At 36.7% G+C, this 18778-nt stretch overlaps 1 protein-coding gene across 1 annotated transcript in view; it reads left to right on the plus strand.

Moving 5' to 3' along the window:
* The window catches only part of LOC140230473 (serine/threonine-protein kinase ULK3-like), a 57671-nt gene extending 42927 nt beyond the window's left edge, over positions 1-14744 (plus strand). Inside the window, exon 14 of the mRNA XM_072310626.1 lies at positions 14574-14744. Within this exon, the coding sequence (XP_072166727.1) occupies positions 14574-14590 (17 nt within the window). The 3' untranslated portion in view covers positions 14591-14744. The remainder of the gene's footprint in view (positions 1-14573) is intronic.
* The last annotated feature ends 4034 nt before the right edge of the window (positions 14745-18778 follow it).

Genomic DNA, 18778 nt, shown 5'->3' on the forward strand with positions numbered 1-18778 from the left:
GTACGATGTCACATGCATAGAATGATAAGAGGAATATATAAACAGAATTTCACAAAAGATTTTTGTTGTTGAAAAAAGTGCACATTTCCTTGTTTTGTCACTGACGTACATTTAAGGTAATATTTTTCCCCTGTCTTCTGAAAGAGGCAAGTCAAGTATTCTTTTATTTTATGAAAAAAGTGAAAATATAGGGAATTTTCATTATATTCTCTTTATATCGTTTTACACATGTGACACCATAAAAGTAGTAGTCTTCTCATCCAGCAGTGACCGGGCGGAAACTTAAAAACGTCATAACTTTTGAACAGATTGTCCGATTTTCTAAAAAATTTCACAGACATGTTCCACTAATATTGATGCATAATTCTACTCAATTCACATGTCTGTGAAGGTGGACTTGTCCTTTAAAGGAAGTTGTTCCTTTCCTGACAACCAATCTGCTCATCCTTGCTTTCAATTCCCCGAAGCATCCATTACCTTGATCATCTTTTCATCCTGGTTCTCTTTGACTTACAGCATATAAATGCAGCTGTCGTTGAGTTGTTTTGTTGTTGTTTGTTTGTTTGTTTGTTTGTTTTTGGTAATTGACAGCATGGCAAACGAGACGAGCAAATTTTGAGTGCTATTTTTAAAGAATACATGGTTAATTATACTTATCCTAATGTATCATGGACCTTGCCTAACAGCTACTTCTAATCAAAAGAAATGTGAAACAAACTTTCCACGATAATACTTTTATTTTTAGTCTTCAACTAATTTTCATTTCCTGTCCATCTCTCATTTCATCACATAGTTTGTGTTGCTGTTTTCCAGTGTTGTTGTGTCCATTCTTTGCTGATGGTTAATTTTTTTTTCCCCAAATCGAGGCACAAAGCGAGTTGAAATCAAATATCGGATCACCTTTTAGAGTAATTTGCTGATTAGATCATTCCAAGTGGGGAAATTTGAGACTTGACCGGCAGCGACACCTTTCCTAACATCCAGCGCTGGTAGATATTACTACCACATTCATTTTATTAATTCATTTATCCACTGTGCATGCAGAGCTGTGCACTACACCTGGTAGTGGCAGTGTACTAGTATGCTGTCCATTGTGAGGAAAAGTAAGTAACTCTATCACAAAGACGTATCTGCTTACTTTAGCAAATATAATCAAGGGAGCAATGTAACAATGGCTGTAGATCTAGCTAAGGCCAATTCACATGGTATTTGTGTGAAACTAGGTACACTGCTTGTAGTTTCAAATATAGCAATTTGATTACTTCAATTCTAAAAAGTCTTTTTTTTTTCAATTTTACATGAAAGCATCTAATTGCATTGGTACATTCTTTTATACTGCAACTTAACTACGTATGATGGTCAGTTGTTTGTTTTTTTTTCTTCATCATAAGAAATTTGCTGACTACAGAATATGCAGTTCTTGAAAGTCTCGGTGTTAGTGCTAGTGTAGTGAAAAAAGCTCGGGACTCACACTTTGTGAAAGTCTCATTGTTACAACTGTGGTGTAGTGGTAAAAGACTGGGTGATGAATTCTTCCAAATCTCATTGGTAGCACTCTGGTGTACTGGAAAAGGCTCTACACCTACAATTTATGGAGGTGTACCTCTACACCTATAGTTTATGAAAGTGTCAGTGTTATAAATCTAGTGCGGTTAAAAAAGGGCTCTGGACCGAATTGTGAGTCTTCCAAATCTCAGTGTTAGTACATGTACTGCGGTGTAGTGGATAAAGCTCTGGACTTAGTTTGTAAAAGTCTTACGTGTATTTTTACAACTGCAGTGTAGTGGTAAAAGGCTTTGGATTTGTGATTCTTCCAACACCTCTCATTGTTATCATTCTGATGTAGTGGGAAAAGCTCCTTATTTTGCTATTCGTTAAATTGATAGTGTGATGAGCCAGTGTAGTTGCAAAGAAGTTGTGGCCTTATAATTCTTGAAATCTTCAGTATTAGCACTCATAAATATTCGGTGAGGCTCTGCGCATATGATTTTAAAATTATGGAGTCACCACTGTTAAGAATGAGAAGAGGCTGTCAACTTGTAATTCTTGAAAATGTCAGTGTTACATTCTAGTGTACTGGTGTTTAAGAAAGAAATACCCTGGACTTAAAGATTGTTAAAAATCCCAGCATTAGCAATGTGGTATTAGACAATAAAGAGCTGTGGGTTGATAATTATTCCTGAAAGTCTTAGTGTTTGCCCTATTTTACTCCGGATTTGCATTAAAAAAAGTACCTGGATACCTGCGCAGTGATTCATCCGTAGACAACAGAGTCCCTTTCCCCACTATGTTTCCATCAACCTTGGTGTGTACGTATGGGTATCTCGCATATTAGCTGGGGGATTAGTAACTGGCAGGACCCCAGGGGAAGGCAGGGCTACCCTGGATAGTTATGACAATTGTATCATGATCACCATTTTTAATCCGTTGAGCATCAAACTCAAAGATGCCCATTCATTTTATACAGCACCTACAAGGTTGCCATAGACATTGGATTAAGTGATTTCTGTCGTCAGTCAGGGATTAACAAAAGAATATCTGATGAGTGAGAGAGAGAGTGTGCCAAGTGAATTATCTCAATCCATTTGAATCTATGGAGCTTGGCAAGATGAGGCTGATCTAAGGTGGTATTCACTGGGTGGAATCGCACTGTCGCATGTCCAGGGGCCGGCCTGAGCTCAACCTTGCAAGCTTTGTATAAAAGCTCAGGATTGATGGTTGATTATGCTCAGGGACCCAGGGTTGGGTCAGACTTTTGCTTGGCTGATGTTCGGATGTAAATGTTCATGGACAAGTGTGCCTTGTAGACCTCTGTTTCCCATGATGCAGTGCAGAATTTGGCCTATGCACACTTGGTTCTTGCATATTACTGAAATACAATGAACTAGTATACAGTGCGTCCACCTGTGTCTACTATTTTGGGCAGATGTGTGAGAATTTTACTCATAGTGATTTATTTGGGGGACAAATGCCAGTTTTGCACTTTTTTTTTTTTTGCAAGAGATCAATTATTGATGTTTTTTTCTGCAAACAGGAAAATAGATTGTATTTTCTTGAGAGCTATTGTGGCTGCATTATGTAATCACACAGCAACATAGTTATAATAATAGTTCCTATTAAGATATCACCATTGAAATTGCACTCTGATTTATAGAAAAGGAAAATAGGAGCAAATGGACTGTATATTGTAATTGCATTTGAGACAAAGAAACTACAATACAATGTAACATGCATACAGCAAAGAAGAATAGATATCTGGTTACTAAGCATATTTGAATGAAATTGTCGAGGGCTTTTGAGTACATTGCAAAACAGGTCTGCCAAGTTTCTCTTTGTTAAGGATGCAGGCTGATGGAGTTAAGGACAAAACAACATCCGCAAAATTTCACCTGGATAGCAACAAACCGTAGGCTGCCGAGGAACCGTCAAGTGCTCTTGGCTCATGGGCTTGTCTCGAGGAGCTACGTGCACGCAGCAGGAAGAACAAAATATGAATTGTTAACTTTCTGTCGTACCCACAAGATGCTGTCTTCAAGTGGGTCCCAAGCGAAGGAGAGTGTTTCATTTTTTTCAGACATTTTTCGGGCAGATGAGAAATTCTGAAAAGAGCAAACGTTTCTGGAATTGCAAGGAATCCAAAAGAAATCAAGTCTTTTTTTTCTCTTTCTTTTTTCTTGTTTTTTTTTAATACTGTGGTTTATACAAATTATTTTTGTTTTTTCAACGATCAGCCCCATAAACTGTGTGGGTTGGATAAACAAAGTGGAAGGTAAGTATTGTGTTAAAAGAGTGTTCTCTTCTCATGACACATGATGTACATGAAATATCATTTTTAGTTACTGAAGACTTTAATTTAATCCTTGAACCTGAAACAAAATTAATGATCACTTCCATTCCACAATAATTCAATTTCTTGTTCATTTGTTGCACATTACAAATTAATCTTATATAATTACTGGAATTCAAAAGGGCATGCACATTTCACATACACTTTTCGAGAAAATAAATATCTGAAGGCTAGGGAAAATGATCAGTGATAGTGAATATCAAAATTTATTTAAGGTGATTCGATGTCTTGATAAACTTTGGAAACCAAAATGAGAAAGTATGAGACTGAGTGAAAAAGGAGGGGGGGGGGGGTTGATTAATATATACCAACCACAATACAATGTCTGTGCTTTCATGCATTGCATATGAAACCTGAACAACCAAGATATTCCTGCCTTCTTTGGCAGCTTGAGAAGAATCCCACACCTCAATCCAAGCAAGGAGGTATCATAGCCATGGCAACAGAGACATTTCCAGTGCTCTTATGTGATCAGTTCTGTTGAAAGCAACTTCTTTTTCTGTCATTCAGGAGTGGCTGCTCGTGAGAATGTATAGTAACCTACTCTTCCCAGGGTCCATTGTGGACTTGATGAAATTTTCCTCCCTGTGTTTTTTTTTTTCTCTCTCTCTTTCTCACTCTGGCTTTTCATTCAATCTATCTCTCTATGTCTTCCTCTCTTATTAAGTATCTCCTCTACTCTGTAGGCCCGAATTCACGAAGGTGGTTTGAATTTAAACTATGGTTTATGCAAATTTCTTCTGCGTAAATAAGATTGACAGATTGCGTACGCTAACAGACGTCCAGTAACAAACACACGTTAATACGTGCATGTCAAAGGTACGCCTATTTCAAGCTTATTTTAGACCATGGTCTAAATCTGTACCATGGTCTAAGTTTAAACCACCTTTATTGTCCCCGCCGAACGAGTTCGAGCAGGGGACTATGAAACGGGCTCCGTACGTGTGTGTGTCCGTGTGTCTGTCCGTGTGTCCATCCGTGTGTCCGTCCGTGTGTCCGTGTGTGTGTCCGTGTGTGATCAAAATCTTCAATTTGCTACTTCTCTGTCATTTATGAGCCAAATTTGATTCTGTTTGCTTTATATGATAGCACTATGTGGGAGCTTTGAAACTTCTACACAGAATTTCAGTTGTGACCTTTGACCTTGACCTTTGACCTATATTGTACATTTTGCTACAAAATGCTACTCCTTTGCCATTTCTAACCTGATTTCGATTCCGTTTGCTTTATGTGATGGCACTAGTTGAGGGTTTCAAAACTTCTACACAGAATTTTGACCTTTGACTACTTTGACCTTTGACCTTGATTTTTTGACCTGTATTGTACATTTTGCTACAAAATGCTACTCCTTCGCCATTTCTAACCCGATTTCGATTCCGTTTGCTTTATGTGATGGCACTAGGTGAGGGCTTCAAAACTTGTACACAGAATTTTGACCTTTGACTTCTTTGACCTTTGACCTTGATTTTTTACCTATATTGTACATTGGCTACAAAATGCTACTCCACCATTTCTAACCCGATTTTGATTCTGTTTGCTTTATGTGATGGCAATAGGTAAGGGCTTCAAAACTTCTTCACAGAATTTTGACCTTTGACTTCTTTGACCTTTGACCTTGATTTGTGACCTGTATTGTACATTTTGCTACAAAATGCTACTCCTTCGCCATTTCTAACCCGATTTTGATTCCGTTTGCTTTATGTGATGGCACTAGGTGAGGGCTTCAAAACTTCTACACAGAATTTTGACCTTTGACTTCTTTGACCTTTGACCTTGATTGTTGACCTATATTGTACAATGGCTACAAAATGCTACTCCTTCTCCATTTCTAACCCGATTTCGATTCCGTTTGCTTTATGTGATGGCAGCAGGTGAGGGCTTCAAAACTTCTACACAGAATTTTGACCTTTGATTTCTTTGACCTTTGACCTTGATTTGTGACCTGTATTGTACATTTTGCTACAAAATGCTACTTCCGGCGGGAACATATATTACACACCGCGTAAATTCTACTTTTCCTTGTGAATTTTGGCCGTGTGTTTCTTTCCCCCTCTCCACCTCTGTGTTATGTTTTTATTTTTTCAATCTTCTCTTTCTTCTCTTTCTCTGTCACACTTTGTACCTCTCTGGATGGAAATATCTCTGATTCAGTCATCATTTTGTTTTTCTGTATTTCCTTTATGTTTAGGCATGCAGGGGGCACAACATAAGCAGCGGCCCAGATGCCCAGGGCCACTAGAAATTTATGTAGGGCCATTAAAATGTATGTCTGGCCACCAAATTTCCACAAAGGCTATCTTTCGGATGCCCGATTGGGCAGTTAAAATTCAAAGTGAATTTTTCTTTTTCCTTTTATTTTTGGCCAATACATTTTTTTCCCCAAAAATTTCAATTTCAAAGATTTTTGTGGCAGGAACGGGAAACCAGAGAAAAAAGTTGAGCCCTGCTATGTGAATAGGAATTCTTTCTGTCTCTGTGTATTCAATGTGTGGCCAAGTGTCCTGTTATTCATTCCTGGTATTCTTGTTTCCCTCGTAGCTGTGATTTTGTTTGTTTATTTTTTTTGAAATCATCAAGTGTATTAAATACAAGAAAAAGACACCTATATAGGAAGACAGACAAATTTTGTCTGTCTTCCTATGTAGGTGTCTTTTTCTTTCATTTTTTGGTACCTATCCATAGTTTTCTGTGTCTATTGATTGCTTTGAATTCTCTCTTACCCCCCCCCCTTTCACTCATCTCAACTGCACTATTGTAATTCTTTCGTGTGCATCCACGTTGGCACAGTGTACACCTGGTGGCATTCTGGACCCTGGAAGTAAAGGGGCGCTATAAAACAGAATTTAATTTGGAAATCCCGAACAATCTCGGCAAAGGAAAGAGTGGCGGGGATGGGAAGAGTTTCGCATTGTTTCCCGAAGCCGTGTCTTTATTCCAAGCCCCCGGATAGCGACGACGAGGGCTGTAATTGGGAGAGATAGTATGTGAGCCGCAACTGTCAATAATTGGGCGCAAATTTTTGCTGGCGCGTTCTCACTTTCTTTCATTCTCTCTCGCTCTCCTAGTGCCTCCTTCTGCCCGTTCCTCCCGGTAACCCCTCCAGCTATCTCTGTGTCTCTTTGGGGATTAATCTAATTAGTTTTCATTAGATTACCCACTGGTTGGTTTACCTTCTAGGTGCTATACCTAGGAATCCTGGGAGCGCTCATCTTACAACCCGTGCAGTCTGCTCTGTGAAGGAATCCGACTTAACAAGGGCAACACCACTGCACGACTGTTCCAGTTGATTATGATAAATAGAGTAAAATCAAACAAGCAGAAAAGTGGGGAAACCCATCAAATCGGGCATGTAATTAGAAAATATTGTCTTATTTTAATTTCTTCGGAGGACCAATTTTTTTACAAATACTCTCAAATTAGGACAGGCAATGACAGGCAATGACGTCATCCCCTTACAACTCTCCTGTTGATTTGTACACAAATGTATCATAAATTTTCTCTTTCCAGGGACCTCATTTCATTTCATATGTTCAAAAACATTAACATACATACAGAAAAAAAAACATGTAGGAACATAATGAGTAGGGTATAAACAATATTTGTAAACATATCAACACATGATTTTCGACTTCTCTCTTAATGGAAGTATACGTAAAATATTTTCTATATACTTGACAAAAAAAAAAAGAATCATGAGTATGACATTACCATTTTATATCACCTCAACATATTAATCTCAGCTTGATATGTTTAGGTGATACTATACATGTATCTATGATTAAATACATAGAATATTATGAGATCAATATATAAAATCATCGGCAAAATATAATTATATATATATATATATATATATATATATATATATATATATAATATATATATTATGTGTTTTTATCACATATGACTTTTTTTTTTTTGCCAACGGTTTAAACAAACTATACAACTTTTCAACCCCCTAAAAGTCATCGTTGCAAAGCTGTCATAAGACTATGAAGATTTGATGCAAAGGCATTTCTCATTAGTGATTTCTTCGGTTTTTTTCTTATTTGTTAAAAAATACTGAAAATTTGCTAACAGTTTTGTTGGAGGTGAGTCATATCACTGATTTGTGAAAACATGGGGAATTGTTCAATTTCATAACTTTCTTATGTTCTTACTTTTGCTTTAAAAAAAGCACAGTGTCGGTCTGTGCGTCTGATATACTCTTATTCATTAAAGTAACATTTGAGCATTATGGGAAACTGCACTTTATATTTAGTATGTCACATGTGTAAGAAATCTCTCCTCCACCCAGCTGAAATGACTTTGTGAAAGGGTCGTTATGTCCTTGGTATTGTATTGAAAGATGAGGTTGTATTCACAGTGATGGTAATAGTTGTTACACAAAGAGCACTTTTCCGTCACATTAAGTGTAAGAGCGAAAAACGTTAAGCAAAACATGAAAGAATCTGCATCCCGTTTATTACTTAATGTCTACGTGCATGCACATGACAATAACTGGAATAAGGATTAGGCTCGTGCATGTACTTACGCAAAATAAACTTCACTGCATGCCATGCATCCGTTTGTACATACTGCGGGGGGGGGGGGGAGTGGTGGATGCAGTATTTCACAGCTGCGTTGGCTAGCGCGTGTCATGGGTCAGCTTTCACCTCAGGGTTGAATTTTTGCCCAAGTCGGTGCCAATTTTGTGTCACAGCATCGTATGTTCAGTGTTCCCAATACTCAAGCTCCAATATCCCCTAACAAAATGTATAATGAGCCTTCAAAGAGCACTACAAAGGACAAAACGCAAAAAAAGTAGTCTGCTCAAAGCACAATCTCTCCTGTTCATGTTTACCGACCGATAAACTTGAATCAAACTTTATGGTTGTGATAAACTTTCGCTCTTTCTATATAATTCATCAAATGCATTATTCCAAGAGTTGCATTTATTCGATTTCTTTGACACTATTTCTTTCCTGCTAAAGAAATACATCTATTCACAACCTGGTGGTAATGATTTAATGACATTGTTATTCAGTAGGCCTATACTTTTTACTCTAAAGCCCTAACAGAAGGATTTCAGACTCCACTACTTTTCACTGTGATACCCTGTACATTATGTGATTCAATTTGCAATTAAAAAAAAAAATTCTATGGAGGGATAAAGAACAAAATCCTTTGAAATTTATGTTTTGGTTTGATTTGTTTTTCTTTAAGGGGGTCAAATCCATCAGGTGTGCATATTATTGCTTCCTATCGTGAAATCAACGTTAGATGTGAACTTTTTCATCAGCACAGTGGATTTCATGGAATACCTTGGAGAATAACTAATGTCACCATAACTTCACAAAATGTTTGTCAGTTTCCCTATCTCTGTGGTAGTCAGATACTCTGTACAGGGGCCACGGAACGGGGGGGTGTTGCCATTGACCCTAAAACGTTCACCGGCATGCATTGCAGGCCTACTTCTTAAGGGAGGGGAAGGGTATAATAGTTTTATAGTATTTGCGGGATGTGCGTGTGTGTGTGTGTGTGTGTGTGTGTGTGATACGATATTATGTGTTACGAATGTCGTCTAATGTGTGGAGGAAGGATCTCAGAATTTGATAGCAAGCTAAGCATGGCCTATAGAAAGAGACTAGTAAGATGAGCCAGAAAAAAAAAATCTCATGATTTGCCGTAATCACTTAGATGCCTTCATCGCGCCCAAGGAAGGACGCCTATAACGTGTTTGGGAAAAAATATACATACAGGTATACTGTATTTCAGAATAATCAGAAGGGGGGGGGGGGAGAGAAAGCAGAGGTCTTTAGTCCGACGAACATGTACAGCTCCTCTGCGAATTTGAACTAAATCATGCATGTAAACTTGATTCATTTTTTAATCATGCAGTACCTCTAAGCTAAACGGTCCCACTCCGTAGTAAATAATTGAGCGAGGTGTCTTAGAATGCCGTCTACCGTCCAGGGTTGGAATTATATCTCTTGGTTCTGATGTCTATGTGTGTGCGTGTGTGTGTCTGTGTCTGTGCATGCATGCGTTTGCTTTTTGCTGGAATGAGTTTTGAAAAGTAAAATGTATCATCTCTCTCTCTCTCTCTCTCTCTGCTTGTGTAAAATATTTACATATTTTCTATGTAGTGTGTGTGTGTGTGTGTGTATATATATATATATATATATATATATATATATATACATATGTTGATGTCTCTGATTTTGTATTCAATGCATGCTCACGTACTATTACGTTAATCAACATTGTATAATGAAACAGTCGAATTGGGTAAACGTGATCATGTGATAATGGACCATTTGTGATAGTCCCCAATAAATCTTCCTCATTAATCAAACCTTTCGGATTGAACATTCTTTTTATTCCCCTTCACGCCCTCATATTATCATCACTACTTGCAGTCGTTCGAAGAGACTCAAGCATGTTCCTGAAACAAAATAGTGTGTTTGCCTTGTTTTGTGAAATTCCCCAGCATTTTTCGGTAATGAAGTACTCTGTAGGCGTGATTTCTACCTTCATTTCCTGAAAGCATCCGATCGACCCTTCCCTCAACTCGATTTTTAGACAAGATTTCATAAGCATTATGCGATTTGACTAAACTTGTTTCGTTCTGGAATCCCTCACCGTATGTTATGAGACTCATTACCTACACACAGCGCCTGATTAATCAAACATGATAATTGTTTGCCGGTGACAATATCTACTTCCTTGAAATGCGACCATGAGACAGAAATAGGGGATTTCCATTTTAATCCCATTTTCAGGTTACCAGTACGCCTGGCCAGAAGGGAAAAAGTCGTACACTAATAGAAGATTGTGTTAACACTCTTTTTTTTTTTAATGGTGGGGGGGGGGAGTCTTTGCAATTTGTGGAGCATGTGCCGTGACTTAATGCGAATTAAGATTATCAGCTCTTCCAGTAAAGTAAAGGTCGTGTTGGCGAAAATAACAGATTTTCCACCGTCTTTCGTAAATGCATGACGCCTGTATGTAACACCCACTAATTGTGCACATTACGTATCTGTCAACTCTTTTACACGACGTGTAATACAACCATGGAAGCCAAATACTACTTCGTCCGATGGCCTGCACGATGGCATTTGAAGTGGCTTGTAGGTCACGTTACCGTGGCCACGGCCGGAAGATTCTGGCCTATTGTTACGACCATATCATTATAATTGCAATGATTCTACATGTTTAATTCCTTTCAATCATTTCATGTTTGAGATGATCATTATCATTCATTTCATGTTCGAGTATATCAATTCTGCCTGTTGTTGTCCCATCAAAATATATATTCCATGAGTCATCAACAAGGTCTAACAGACGTTATTCTGTGGCTCACGTAGGTTGCCAGTTGCCAACTGGTTAATTTTGTGCACACTTTGGTGGTCAATTTTGAAAATTCTCAATCAAAAAGTCAGAAACATGAATATTCAGTGACCAGCTAAAACGTGATATCTCGCCTCTTGATTCGTGTGTATGTCAAGTCTTATTATGGCACACTGAGCAGGGGAGGGAGTATGCCCCTCCCACACGAGGGAACTTTACATTTTAGAGTTCAATTTCAACGATCTGTGATAAACATTTTTTGGTGGAATGTTTGGAAAACCTTTAATCAAAAAGTATGTACAAAGTGTATCCACTACATTTACCTTTTGAACAGGCTCGCAAATACAAAATCCTTTAAAAATACTAACAAAATAGAAATCGAGGGTAAGATAAATATTGTTAGGGGCGGTCCCCCAGAAGGTATGCAGGGAAGAGGGCGTGGATGACTTCATGGTGATGGGTTTGTGTGTGTGATTTGCAGTGTTTGGGTGTGTCCACCACTGCGTGAGGAGCTTTTGCAGCGCGTCCACTCATGGCGACCACCAGGGAGAATTCCGCCCGACCATCTTTCTTTCTTTCTTTCTTTCTTTCTTTGTTTTGAATGGAGATTTATCGACTGATAATTTTCCCCACAATATGCGTATTCTTATATAAATTCATGAGATATTAATGAGGATGGGTGGTTTGTTAGGTGAAATGAGGGATGTAGCGATATATATATATTGGGTTCACTAATTCGTAACAATTTAAATTGGTTCATTCTATAATATTTGTAATAATATACATGTGGTTTCATATTATATGAATTCATAATAATGTATAATGATATATAACCCCCGACCATCCGGGGGTTGCATCTCTTTTATTGACTCTGGGTGTTCTGCGTGAACGATCCCGAGTTATCTAGTCTTTTCTTACCAGCCGTTTTCACTAAAATCTAGGGAGGACAATGCCTAACAGCCCGAGTAACCTAGTCTTTTCTTGCCAGCCTCTTTCTCCTAAATCTAGAGAGGACAATGTCCAACAGCGCAACCACATTATGTAGGGTGATGTGAAAAAGACTTGCGTGGGAAGACCAAATTCTTTATCGTCCGGATCAGCTGCCCACGATATAGCAACACTATAAAAAATTAACCCACTCGAAACCACAATCCCGTAGTTCCAGTGATTCTGCTTACATCAGATTGTGAATACTGATGACAGTTTCAATACACCTGTCGATAGACTTGTAACCCGCCGTTGAAAAGGAACTTTAGTATCCAAGTTTTCTTAAGTACGGGCAAGGTTTGACGTTCAGAAGACTGGAGTGGACAATGGATAATGCAAGCCGGGTTTTCTATTGCCTACGAATACCACGGTGGAATGTCGAGGCTTTCTGCCCGTATACTCATTCGCTCATGATGTTAGAATACAAGAGTCACACCCCGTCTTTACACTGAACACATTATAATAATAACAAAGCAAGGCTCAATTTGGGCCTCTCTTAGTACTTGAAGTTTGAGGTCTAATGCACACCTTACGCAGATACTTATGACAAGATGAGTTCACATTTTTTTTTCATTGTTTCTTGTGTCATTTTCCTATAACACTAGGTATTCTATCATGAACTCTTTGACGCATCGTTTTTGCTATAAAAAATCACATTGAATGATGAAAGAATACAGACAATCATTAGTAGAATGCAATAGAGGTAGTGGTCGCGGTAGTGATGGGTATATAGGCAATAGGTCCTACACAGAGTGTGCAACTGATTGACAAATCAATGAAATTGAATACACAATGTTTATTAAGTTTATTGAGTAAAAGTAGTACATGGAGAACACCTGGAAGATGAGGTTTTGATTGACGAGGTTTTTATATACTTATTGGCGGCCATTAAAAAAAAAAACATCTTTTATGAGTTTTTTTTTTCTTTTCTTTGGCATAATAAGATTATCAGTCAATTTGTGTTTGTATGTGTCACACTTTTGTCTCCCCTAAAAAGGATGTTAATATCAATCTTTCCATAAGCGTAAAAACATCTTATGAGGCATTCATTATTGGGATATCTTAAAATAGATTACTATTGTGGCGGCCATTTTAGATAACATTTTGTTTGACTTAACCAATTCGCTCAACTGAAATGCAGATAAAGATATGATTTTTTTTTTGTTCACCATTTTTCTAATCCTTCGAATCATTTAAAATGTGCTTTTAAAATAAGACAATTTAATGCTTCTGAGAATATTGTGAAGTGATTCAAAATTGGTAGAGAAGCAACTGCAAATTTAGCTCAATTTTGTTATAAATGCATAACAAACGGCTGGTGCTTTTCATATTGACAATTCACCACCTAAAAAAAAAAAAAAAATAGAGGATATAAAGAGCTTCTCAGATACTGAAACATAGATTTCTTATGTTGGGGATGTTCTCTCATGAGCTTTGTTTTCTCGGCAGATGTGAAAAAAAAAAAAAAAAAACCAGACACTGGCCGCTCTTCGCCTAAATCTCAGACATTTGTCAGTCTTGCGTGTGGATATCTTATTTCTATTCCTCGAATTTTCGGACATTTTGTGGCACTGTTGCGTGTTTATTCCTTTCAATCGGTCGCCATGCTGCCAGGTTCTATTGTCCTGATGTATATGTCTGGGATGCAACTCGAAAGCTATGAGTATATGGCTGTTCCCATGCATATTTCATCATGTAATGTTTTATTCAGGATCAAGTGTGATACATTCTTCTTCTTAGTAGGATGAAATATGTAGATACACCCAGGAAGTTAATAACAGGATATGGGCGAGGGGGAAAAGACAAATTGCCATGGCGTCTACTCCTAATAAAAAGTTATAAAAAATGTTTACAGATGAACGAAGATAAAAATAAGAAGACGAGAAAAATGATGCAAAGATCATTATGATACACTATGGTGGGCATAGTCCTCTTCCTTTCACGCCATAAGGTTGCTTACCTTGCAGATACCAAGGATCATGTTAAATCCGTAGAGATTAGTAAATATGCAAATCAAGTCTCATTGATGTCTTAAAAAAATGCTCAAGATAGCAATAGAGTTACAGAACTTTCTATACACTGAACGAAAATGACTGCCTATTAACTTTTAGAATACTATAATGTACACATCTATACCATTACAGTAATACGACGTGGCGTTGGTCATCAGATTCAAAGTAAGATGCTTCTCCAAGTTCAAGTCAATTTGGAAAGTAAAAAATGGAAAGTATGGATGAATGAAATGAAATATATATATATATATATATATATATATATATATAATGTATAATGTATATATATATACATATATATATGTATCTAATGTATAATGTATATATATATATATATATATATATATATATATATGTTTAATATAAAATACTTTCTCTCTTTCTGTTCGTCACAGCCTGTGTTCTCCAGTGATGTTTTGTGAACATCAGTCCATTCTTCTCAAGTGTCCAAACCGAGTGCCAGTTGGGATTCTGCCTGCTGTGATAAGTCATCTGTGAAATCAGTCCGACACCACCCGTACAACTCCCTGTCACATGATCGGCCCGCCGTTCCGATGGTTGAGATGACAAAAACAGAGGAGACCGAAGAAGACAGACTGACGGACAGACAGAAAAGGAGACAGACGTAAAGACAGAGAAAATGATAAAATGATAAAGTAATAGTAACATAACTTTTTGATGATATGGAAAATGTGCAATTTGTATGAATTATTATTTCTCCTTCGAAGACAATTCTTCTTGTTCATAATTCTATATTTCATAATTAAAGGTTCTATTGTCAAATAACTCAAATATCTTTACAAAAATCCTAAAATATGTTGGTCAACCATGAATCTTGCATTGATTTTAATACATGTATTTTGAATATCACTTTATATTGATATGTGAGGTGGACACATGCTCTATGTAATTCCAACTGGATACAATGTTTTAATTCAGGGAACCCCAGTTGTCACATTGTTGATTTCCATCGGTACATTTCAAAGTGTGACGATCTGATCGCAATTCCTATGTCCAGTTTGTAGTCTTTAAAAAAAAAAATGTATGTCAAGATATATTATATGTATTTAATGGTAAAGTCCATCGATTTTTCATGAAAAAATGGAACCCTATGTTATAAGAACTTTTTAGGTCATGAAAATACATATTCTCAACGTTGTATGGGATTATTTTTACACATAATCACTCTTTTCCAACAGGGCTTGAAGATGAGTAGCTGTGTCTAGGTACCAAACGTAAACTTGTAAACACAAGAAAATAAACCTCAGTCATTTCGTACGTATGCACATTACCCTTCAAACTGCCCTTTGTTGATTATGTGACTCCCAATTCCGCTATATCTTGAGCCATTAATGGCAGTAAATTGTAAGGGTATGTTGATTGTTGTAGTTTATAAAATAGTATAGCTGATAATTTCTACGATATAGACAATGACTGTCAGAAATGTATCCTCGAACAGTGAAATCTATTTGAAGAAAATGCAGCTGCACAAAAATCTGATATCTCTTATGATTTCCCCTTGCACACCGCAACGGAGAAGACCATGATTATGAATCGTAAAGAGCGTCGATAATTCACTTTATACGTGAATGAAAACGATGAAAACACGCTCTTTGGTTGGAATTCAGTTGTACCCACTCGGCTTCTAAAAAAAGTGATAGAATTAATGCACACCTCACTAGAGAATCAATCACTTGCAGCAATGAATTTATTTTCAGAACACTGTAAATTCTGTGTTTTGACATTATTACATCATTACCTTATTCACATTATTCTTTAAATGTGCCTTAAATATTTCGGTCTTCTTTCACTCTCCACATAAATTATTTAAGAAATGAGGATACTTAATGAAATAATGTTAGTGTGTGTATATCCTCGGAGAAATAGTGAACAGACGTGTACTATAGAATGGTGAACAAGTAGAACGTATCGTATAAGGGTTACCTCTTTATAGGATTTACTTCATGCTGTTGATAATTCTATACGTGTTTGACCGACAGACTATGTGTTTTAATATTTTAGACAAAATAATGGTAAATAGCATGTATGTTATGTAAAATGTTAACGACAAGGAGTCATTACGTGAATATTATCTTGTGATCTAATAGGCATAATAGCTTATGCTCATTAGATGAAAGTATGCTCCCTTACAAATCCCAGAATGGAATATCTTTGTCGCTCTAGAATATTTGTGTCGCTTGATACCAGTTCTTCAGGCCTTTTACTGTTCGCTCACGTTATCAGATACGAGTTCTTTCCTTTTAGCACGATATCTGATATACGAAGTTTTAGGCTACGTGAGTCAACACCAGTAACGAGAGTAACACAACATACAGTGATTGTACTTGATGCAGATGTTAACAGGTTAATGAAGCAGAATGCTGCTGGTGATTTAGAGAAGAATAACACAAATTAGTGGAGAAACCTGGAATGGCGCGATGGCAAGTGCCCGAAATCTTGACCGGTAAAGTATCCGTATTTTGGGCGCTTACGATGGTCGATTTTAAAAGTTATTATGTGGTTTTTGTCCTCGGGAGGAGGAAATGACGATAACGAAGAGTATCTGTAAACTGTAAAGAAAATATTATCTATAGGATAGCAATCATAAAGGTGCTGACATGAAGGATTAAGAAATAATCTAAGTATGCAATATGGCATTTCATGAAAGACGACATTGAATATTAAGATGAATGTAATAAGAAAATTGATAGAAGCATTTTAAATCAATAATTATGATTACAAACACCCACGAAATATTTAATGTCAATGACAAATTTGTCATTATTTTAATGTTTTTTTTTTTCCAGCGCCGTAAAATATAGGCTTACATATTCGTAGAAATGTAAGTTATCGTGGATTATAGGTATGTTCAACAAAACAAAGCAAAACAAAAAAGTGAAAGCATCGACCTTAAAGAATTTAAAGAAGAAAAAGAAGAAAGAAATGTAGCTCATGTCCACGAATGCATTCAGACACTGATAAAACGCCATAACGTGATCTCGTCAGTGATCAATTCAAGCCCTTATTCAATACACTGTGGTATACATAATATAATGAGTACATGTTGACAATAGAGCACAAGCTGCCGGTAAACACTTCCCCCATTGCTGATTATTTATACATATTTAATTATATTTATATTGTCTTTACAGGAAGAAGAAAAAAAAACAAAACAAAACCAAGCTGTGGTGGGTGTTGTCGCGCACATTTGTTTCATATCATAACATTGGTATTTGGAATAACATAGAGATCAATGTCTGAACAGTCCTTCATTGTCTTTTAATAAAGTGATTTGCGAAAGCTTTCAAGAAATTTAGAGCTGCTCTAGAATATGTCTGCTGAATCGGGTCAATGTATTTAAAGCTCTTCACTTGAACAGAGCCCTCAATTTAGTATACATAAATGCATCATCTGTGGTTCTAATGGCATACTCAAAAGATAATTATCAGATCACTTTCCAGTGATATTCAACTCGTTAATTCCCGAAATAATGTTGTCGCTTATATGTTCATCAGACAAGGCTGCTCGCCCAGAGAAACTTGTTGTTTTTGTTTTTGTTTCTGTCAGAGTTGTCGACACTGTCAGACCTTATGATCGACATTAAAAAAAAAAGTCAGTGACTGAGCAGTAAACTGACAGAGTATTTATGTATGTAATTTTCGTCTTGAAATTAATGTGATGCAATCATAAACGTTGGAATATATTGCATGAGCACGTTTTCTATTGCCCGTGATTTATACTGTAGCATTTGTAACGAGACATGTCATGACATCAACATTATGCATACCATATACACTGTATGTCGTTTAACTCGCAGCTGAAAAAAAAAAAAAACTGTTACAGGTCATTAACCCTTGCTGTATAACTTACATGACAATGTTACTGTGATTGAACATGCAGTATTTACCGTAACACACCTCTTGCATTTTTCATTGACTAGAAACGAGAAAAATGAATATGTCACTAAATAAGGGTATTAATAAATGAGTAAACTGCCATATAACACCAATAGCAGCAAAAACAATTCAGAGTACATTTAGTCGCTTCATTGGTTAATTTCAAATATGTCATGTATGCACAGTGGATGTTATTCACACGCAGAATAATGATATAAACTATCTTAAACATACAATGATTATGTCATATCTCACATAAATAAATACGTGAGGTATGACGAGAGAGAAAACGGTGCCTAGCTTGGAGTTTATTATTCCTCTTACTGTTCCTCCTTTTTTGGAAAAAGAGCACAAGTTGAAAAATTGGTCTTCGCCGGGGATCGAACCCGAATCCCTTGGCATATTATTATATCACTATAACTCTGGACCCAGCTTGCTTCTCGTGTGTTGGTATTACATGAACATAATCCATGAATGTGTATCTGTTTTTGTGAGAACAAGTAGTAGGTTGTAGTAGGTTGTATTATCTCACTAGATAATGCTCTTCAAAGAAATTTGACAGGTTTTTTTTTTTTTTTAGATCAAAATCAAAATCAAATGTGTTTTTCTTTCGAGATAAGGTCATCCGTATATATAATTATTTCTTTTTAATATCACTACCTCCTCTCCAGTATGTCAGCTCTAAAATGCTTTCTTCAGATGTT

This window comes from Diadema setosum, chromosome 7, assembly GCF_964275005.1.
Source record: "Diadema setosum chromosome 7, eeDiaSeto1, whole genome shotgun sequence".
In the NCBI taxonomy this organism is placed as follows: Eukaryota; Metazoa; Echinodermata; class Echinoidea; order Diadematoida; family Diadematidae; genus Diadema; species Diadema setosum.